The sequence below is a fragment of the Sesamum indicum genome, unplaced genomic scaffold, assembly GCF_000512975.1.
Source record: "Sesamum indicum cultivar Zhongzhi No. 13 unplaced genomic scaffold, S_indicum_v1.0 scaffold00119, whole genome shotgun sequence".
Lineage (NCBI taxonomy): Eukaryota > Viridiplantae > Streptophyta > Magnoliopsida > Lamiales > Pedaliaceae > Sesamum > Sesamum indicum.
This window is the reverse complement of record NW_011628048.1, coordinates 210,118-218,852: the sequence shown is the minus strand read 5'-3', so window position 1 is coordinate 218,852 and position 8,735 is coordinate 210,118. Positions and strand designations below refer to the sequence as shown.

Here is an 8,735-nt window from a genome sequence, read left to right as displayed (position 1 = left end):
TTCTATATCCCAACAAATTGGACTACGACACCTTCTTCCATATAAAGCTTCATATGGAGCCATACCGATACTAGAGTGGAAACTGTTATTATATGCAAACTCCATTAGAGGTAGATGATCATCCCAGTTGCCCTTAAACTCCATTGTACAAGCTCTCATCATATCTTCTAGGGTTTGAATCGTTCTTTCTGACTGCCCATCTATTTGAGGATGAAATGCGGTACTGAAATGTAACTTCGTGCCCAATGCCCTTTGTAAACTTTCCCAAAAGCGTGAGGTAAATTGGGGATCTCTGTCTGACACAATCGATACAGGCACTCCATGTAATCTCACTATCTCATAAATGTATAACCCGACTAACTTATCCAGTGAATCAGCTATTCGTACTGGCAAGAAATGAGCAGATTTTGTCAATCTATCCACAAGTACCCAAATAGCGTCATGCTTTTTGAATGTTCGTGGCAACCCCATGACAAAATCCGTAGTGATCTCCTCCCACTTCCATTCTGGTATTGATAGAGGTCGCAGTTTACCTGCTGGTGCCTGATGTTCTGCCTTTACTTGCTGACATGTCATACATTTAGCCACAAATTCAGCCACATCTTTCTTCATTGTCTGCCACCAGTAATAAGGTCTTAAATTTCGATACATTTTTGTAGTACCAGGTTGCATTGCATATGGTGCAGTATAAGCTTCTCGCAAAATCGCTTCGCGTAACCCATCTGTAGCAGACACACAAACTCGTCCCCCATTCACTATTACTCCATCAACTCCTATTGAAAAATTTATTTTTACCAAGTCTTATTCTTTCCGGCATTCGTAATAAGAAAGGATCTCGAGTCTGCGCTTCTTTGATCTGATCCAAGAATTCTGGCTTAATTTGCAAGGCTGCCAATAAACTTGCTATTTGATCAACCTCCAGCTTCATATTCATAGACCTCATCTCTAGTAGCAATGTCTGATTATGACTCCCCAGATTGGCTAATGTACTTGAACTCTTTCTACTCAAGACATCTGCTACCACGTTCGCTTTCCCTGGATGAAAGTCAATAGTGCAATCATAATCCTTCAGCAGTTCTATCCATCTTCTCTGTCTCAAATTCAATTCCTTTTGTGTTAAGATATATTTCAAACTTTTATGGTCAGTAAGGATCTGAAAATTTTCTCTGTACAAGTAATGTCTCCAAATCTTCAGTGCATGTACAATGGCGGCTAACTCCAAGTCATGTGTATGATAATTTAACTTATGGTTCCTTAATTGGCGAGATGCATAAGCAATTACCTTTCCGTTTTGCATTAACACACATCCCAAACCCTGTTTAGAAGCATCTGTATACACTATATATCCACCGCTACCAGACGGTAAAATCAAAATCGGATTGGAGGTCAGTCTCTTCTTCAACTCAACAAAACTTTGTTGACACTGTTCCGTCCACTGAAATTCTACCCCCTTTCTGAGCAACTTGGTTAGAGGACCGACAATTATAGAGAAACCCTCAACAAATCTCCTGTAATATCCAGAAAACCCTAAAAAGCTTCAGACTTCAGTGGCATTCTTTGGCACTCTCCATTCTATAATAGCCTTTACTTTTGAAGGGTCAGGCATAACCCCATCACCAGATACTACATGCTCAAGAAAAATCACCTGATTTACCCAAAATTCACATTTACTTAACTTAGCATATAACTCTTTCTCTTTCAAAATCTGTAAGACTATCCTCAAATGTTGCTCATGCTCTTCTCTATCCCTCGAGTATACCAGAATGTCATCTATAAACACAATAACAAAGTGATCCAAATATTCCTGAAATGTACGATTCATCAATGCCATGAATGCCACTGGTGCATTTGTTAACGCAAAGGGCACCAGAAACTCATAATGACCATAACGAGTACGGAAAGCTGTCTTCAGTATATCATTCTCTGCTATCCTCAACTGCCAATAACCAGACCTCAAATCGATCTTTGAAAATGTTGTAGTTCCCTTTAACCGGTCTAACAGGTCATCAATCCTCGGCAATGGATATTTATTCTTCACTGTTACTCTGTTTAATTGGCGGTACTCGACGCATAACCTCATACTCCCATCTTTCTTCTTCACAAACAACACTGGTGCTCCCCACGGCGAAGTACTCGGCCTAATAAACCCTTTCCCAATAATTATTCGATTTGCTTTTTGAGCTCATGTAACTCCACTGGGGCCATTCTGTACGGCGCAATAGAAATTGGGGCAACTCCTGGGAGAGTTTCTATGGCAAAATCCACTTTCCTATGCGGTGGCAATCCTAGTAAGTCATCAGGAAATACTTTAGGGAAGTCTCTCACTACCGAGATTTCCTCCAATGTGGGATTAACCTTTTTGGTATCTACCACATGGGCTAGATATGCTTCACAACCCTCTAACATTAATCATCTTGCCTCCATAGCTGATATTATACAAACAGGTTCTACCTGAAGATCCTCCACAAATATTACTTTTGATTCGCCAGAACATTCGATCATCACTTCCTTTTTATAACAGTCAATTATTGCTTTATGTTGCGCTAACCAATCCATCCCCAGAATCCCATCAAACTCCTTCAAATCCAGCACTATAAGGTATACAGGTAAATTTACATCTCTGATTCTCATTAAGCTCCATTTCCTAACACTATTCACTACCACACCCCCTCCCACGGGCAAATAAACTATCAAATTGCATCCCAACGGGCTATTCTCTCCCGGTATTTTAGATGCAAATTCGAATGAAATATATGATTGTGTAGAGCCAGGATCAATCAAAACATAGGCGATAATGTCAGATAACAATATCGTACCTGATATCACATCATTCGATGCTGGGGCTTCCTCTCTGGTAATATTATATATCCTTTCCTGGATCTGTCCCTGAATAACTTGTGCTCCAGCCCCCCCTCATACCGATACTAATAGCGTGGCCACTATCTCTGTTACTCGCGCCTCTACCTCTGCCTCTGCCTCTGCTAGCTCCGTATCACTACTCCCAACACTACATTGGCCCTGAGTCCCACTAGCAACACTTTCAACCACACCCACAGTCTGACTAGAACAATTTCTGGCCATGTGTCCTCTACCTCCACAGCGATAGCAAGTCTTCGGTATATCATCCCATCTCCAACATGGCCCTTGATGTTGTCTTCCACAGGTAGAACAGCTCGGAGGAAGAACTGGTCCTCGACCATAACTCGGTCCTGATCCCCTTCCTAATTCAGTAGAAGGCGTAGCAAATGAACTGCGTTCAAATGAACCTCTGTTAATGCCCATGGATCCCCCAAACCGTTGTCCACTACTTTCTCGAAAAATGGGACCACTACGTGTAAAACCCACTTCCCACTGATAATGAACGACTGGTTCCCCTCTTGGTCAACCTACTCGATTCCCCTATTGCATATGTTGATTTCCTCTTCTCTTCCCCCTTCTTCTTGTCCTCCATTACTACTTCTTCCATCCGGACTGCTGATTCAACAAGAGTTTTAAAATTTGTAATTCTGACTGCGAGGCCTCTTTTGATCTCTGGTCGTAGCCCCTGTTCAAAACGGTAACAATGATCCTCCTGCGTCGCTATTGCTTCTGGTGCATACTTGGCTAGTGCCGCAAAACAGAGTTCATATTTTGCCACCGTCTGATCATCTCCTTGCACTAAATTCAGAAACTCCATCCTCTTCTTGTCTCGGTACATATTGGGTCTGTATTTATCATCAAACTCTTTCTGAAACTTAGCCCAAGTTATTTCTCTTGGCTCATATCCCCTCTTTACAAACCTCCACCAAATCAAGGCATTACTCACAAACAAAGAAACAACATGACTAAGTCGATTCTCTGGAGTGCAATTTACCAAGTTCATCACATCTTCGACTTTTTCCCACCATCTTTCATCAATCTCCGGGTCTAGGGTACCTTCAAATTCTGTAGCCCGCATCTTCCTGATTCTTTCATAATTACGGTCAATTGTAGGGACTACTGGTGCTGCCACTGGAGTGGATGTGTGCGCTTGTGCAAGTAACTGCGCTTGGGCTTGGGCTTGGGCTTGAAAAGCCATTTGAAATATCTGTGCATACTCCGGTGGTAATCCTGCCACTGGAGCACCACCGGGAGGAATAGGAGCTTCAGCACCAACACCCTCTCGACCTACCTCCACCCCATTTGCACTTGTAGGTGCCACTGAGCCTCTACGGACTCCTCTTACACTTCCCTACTAGCTACTGGGTCAGCACGTGTACCTTGAGAAGCCATCCTATATTAAACAATTCAATCATTAGGGACATCTCACAATCATTACCCTAGAAACGTAGACCTGCTCTAATACCACCCAATGTAGCACCCCCTACTCGCTACATCTAATTATTACTATTTCATCCTTTCTTTAATCAGAACTCACTCTATAAGTAATTCTCTTTCAACCCGTAAAATAAATTCTAATTTATCAATATAATATATGTATCACGAAAGGTATTAGATATCACCAAAAGTTTATATATATACCCTCACTAGATGTCCTCATGTACATAACCTCAAGAAAAATCATACCACAACTTTAAACACAAATTCCGATAAAAGACCAGAATATTTAACAACCCCACAATCAAAAACTCTGGCTTCAGATGTCACGCTGACCCACCTAATAAAGACGACGGCACCACTCAAAGTCCAATATGACTAATCAGTGTGACCTATCTCCTGAAACGTACGTGGCAAGGAATGAGCTGCCTACTCAATAAGTATAGCCAATCAGTTTATATATATATACACAGACAAAGATTCACGTACATGCAGTCATATTTACTAACAATCATTAGTCATATAGCAACATCAGATATAAGCAGTAATACATACTCACAATTATAAATCAATCTATGACACAATATTCGATATTATCGTTTTTTAGTTAAGGGCCCCACTTACTCTAATTGGTGCACATCAGTCAATGGTTTCGTCGGCCATCATCATATCATATACAGCATAGGATACCCGTTGTGTGATATCCCCACACTCTTTTACTTCAGCTGTGTAGCAATATACCACAGGACATCACAACAAAAATGGTACCCCACACCACCCTAGTGTGTAGCTAACAGCACAGGATATTCCCCGCTGCCCCAGAATACCCCGGTACCCTACGCGCCCTGGTACCTAGCTTAAATCATATATTTTTCATATCTCAGTATCAATCACATTTTCATAAACCATTGACTATGTTTCCAACTAGGTAAGAATCATCTTTTATTTCAACTCACAATCGTCATTCTATTCTTTATAATAATCACTTCCTGAATAACAACTCTCAATTTAATTTCCAACAATCAATTGTATGATTATCACATAATCATATCCCGCATATCTCTACATTACCATCACATATCAGATAGTAACAATTTCACCAATATTAAGGTAATCTAACAAATAATCCACAACTAATTATATAAACAATCAATATACGAAAACCACGCATAATAATATAAAGCCAAGTCCACGTCCACATCCAAGAAATCAATATATATAATATATACAATACTACACATATAGATATATATATATCCAATTAGTTATACTTACAGTAAATCCCAAAATACTTCGATTCACGAGGAACTGTTCAACCCTCTACTTTATCGTCACGTCCTGAAGTATTGTGGAACTGGTATGCGAAGGTATGTATGTGTGTGAATGTGAAGCATGTCACACACACACACATATATATATATTTAAGTGGTGGGGGGTTGAGGCGGTGCCAACTCCCCCCCCTATTTTATATATTATATACATATATTTATATATTATTATTATTATTATTATTATTATTATATATTATATTTAGTTTTAAATTTTTCTAAAATTCCTTTCACGTCCCTCCTAATTTCTTAATTACTATAATTTGCCTCCAAATATTATAACGAACTTCAATTTAATCCGTTCAAGTTTTATTATATCCCAAATTCAATCAATAATTTATTTACTAATTAAATTTAAATTTTTAATAATTACCAGTCTTCTCATTATGTGAAAATTCCATGAACGTCACAATTTACCTCCCTTTATTTTTTAAATTACAACAATTTAGTTCACTATATTTTTTAAAATGAAACAATTTACTTTCCTGTATAAGGAGGTAAATTGCTTAATTTTAAAAAATATAGGGGATAAATTGCTATATTATTTTTATAGGGGGTAATATGCTTAGTTTCAATAGCACAGGGGGTAAATTGCTATCTATCCAAAAATCATTAGATGTCTAGTTGAAAACAGAAGTCTTAGAAAATTTATTTTGTTTAGTCGACCAATTAGAGCATATTTTTAGTAATTCTATATTTTATTAATTTTGATTCAATTGTCTAGAAAATGGATTAATTGTTTTATTGAATTTGAAGAATGTATTTGAAGAAAGAATTTGAAATGATTTCATGTCCAAATGGATTTGAAATCCATCCATCCCCATATATGTGATAACATATAATTCAAAAATTTGAATTTCTTTGTACCAGTGAATTTTTTATTATTTATTTGAAATCAAATTAAAAGATTAGACGAAAACCACACAATTGTAATTACTAATTAGAAAATAGAATTAATATATAATAGAGTTTCTGCCTAAATACTTCTTTTTATATAAATGATCATTTCTGCTTAATTTTATCCCTATATATTATAGGTATTCATTGTATTTGTTAATTCATAATTATTATTTGACTAGTTAATAATTAAGATTATTTAAGAATAATTATCCCAACTTATATGATCCTACAAATTATTAAAATCACTTACATTTCTCTTTATATTTCTAATTGGTTCCTACTAATTAACTTTTCCATTCTAAAATATCGGAGAAATTGAAAGGACTCAACAAATTTTAATCTTTAACCCTTAATATGTACACCCGTTTTATATCTTTTTACATAATTTTTAAAAAATTTACATAATTTCTGTTTATGCTTTTATACATGTTGAATAAGAATAAATTTTTAATACACTTCAAAATATTACATTGAAGATGCAAATTTTGCATAATAATATTATATATTTTTTTATATATTTAATAAAACAAACTTCAGGGAGTAAAATTTATAGTAGAGAGGACAAGTGAAATGGGATATTTGTTGCCTTGCTTACTTAAACGATTATATTTATAGAACTATTTTACTTAAATGGATCATTAATAACTATGCAAATTGTCATGATTTTATAGTAATTTAATCCTCCTTTTGGAGCCAAATACTCCTAATCTTTTGAATTTATTGCATATTCAGCTAAAAGAGATTACATGGGATAAAGATGGCCAAATGAAGCCAAAAATGGATATTGATGATACCAAAAAGAGAAAAGAAGATTTCAAGGCAATTTTGCGGGATTGACAAAACGTGCCCACGCTTAGTGATTTGGTCAACAACGGATGAAGAAAGGAAAGACGCAATTTTCACAAGAGAAAAAAAGGAATGATTTGCTGAATTTTGGTAAGGACTCCATTAAATACGTGAGTGATGATTTATTAATATTTTTAGAACCAATCATGTACTTATCTCACCCTATGTCTAGATTCATAGGACACTTTTATTATAAATAGGGGGTCTCTCCATTTGTAGAACTTGGAATTGAATAAAATACTCTAAATTCAATAGTTTACTTTCATACTCTCTCTTTTAGTTTTAATTTGTTGCCGAGGTTAATGAAATTCCACTTCTTAGTGTGTTCTTCCATTAACATGTCCGCTAAATTTTTTATTTTCTGGTTAAGATTGTGGTAATTGGTTGATTCATAACTTGTTGTGAGATCTAATCTGCTCTTTTTACACTTGTTAAATTATTATTCATGCTATTCTTTGTGCTTTTGTTACAAACGTCTGATTTATGAATAATTCGGTCGGTTGTTCATTATCAAGAAGGTTTGCTTAGCTAATTGAACTTTACAAATCCGTGTAATTATTTGTTTAGCTCAATGCTTAGTCGCAACGTAACATAATTGATTATGTCAAAGTAGTTAGTTATGTAACGGGGAATGCATGATTTAATTTAAACGAATTATCCTCGTAGAAATTTATTAATTAGAATCAAGCCTTTATAATTTTTAATGGCTTTTAATAGATTAAATCTTGTGGGCGTTCCCAAGGTTATCTGTTAATTAGGGATCTAGCCAACGGTCATACCTTGGCTGACGAAAATGTAAGAAAAGGTGAGGTCGTTAGGTCGTACCAATGACCATAACTGATTTATTTCTTTATACAAGTGTTATATTTGCCATCAAATCACAAGAATCAAGCATGATCCTGACCTGAACCGAAAAAGCTCCTTTTCATATCCTCGCCCGGTAATTTTAATTGCTTTCGAGTTTATTTTAGTTTTTAATTATTTCTCTCTACCATCAAACATCCCCACAACTATTTTCTTTCTCTTAAAGAAATCGACTTAAACCAGTCCCTGTGGAATTGACCCTACTCCCACTTTCGCAAGTATATTAGGAATTATTTCGGTGGTCTCAACACCCAGCAAATTTTGGCGCTGTGCCGGGGACTTGCGTTTTTAAGAATAATTCTTTTCTTGTTACTTGATTTTTTTGTTAGTTAGTTTAATACTATAATCTTCTCATACAGGTGAGCTTGAATCTGATTTGAGATTGAGAAGACTGGACGGAGATTTCGAAAGGAAACCAAGCAACAAGTAGAAAGGATACCCACTTCTTCCTACCCAGAGATAGCACAAGAGATATTGGACACTTGGAGTGAACCATAGCAC

General features: G+C 36.4%; 1 protein-coding gene across 1 annotated transcript; it reads right to left on the bottom strand.

Annotated features, from left to right (window-relative positions):
- Positions 1–3,328: 3,328 nt before the first annotated feature.
- LOC105178988 lies at positions 3,329–4,251 on the bottom strand. The gene is made up of 2 exons (XM_011102573.1): positions 4,239–4,251; positions 3,329–4,146 (listed from the first exon to the last, which is right to left on the bottom strand). The coding sequence occupies exons 1-2, from the start codon at positions 4,249–4,251 to the stop codon at positions 3,329–3,331; spliced, it is 831 nt and encodes a 276-aa protein (XP_011100875.1).
- Between the last annotated feature and the right edge of the window lie 4,484 nt (positions 4,252–8,735).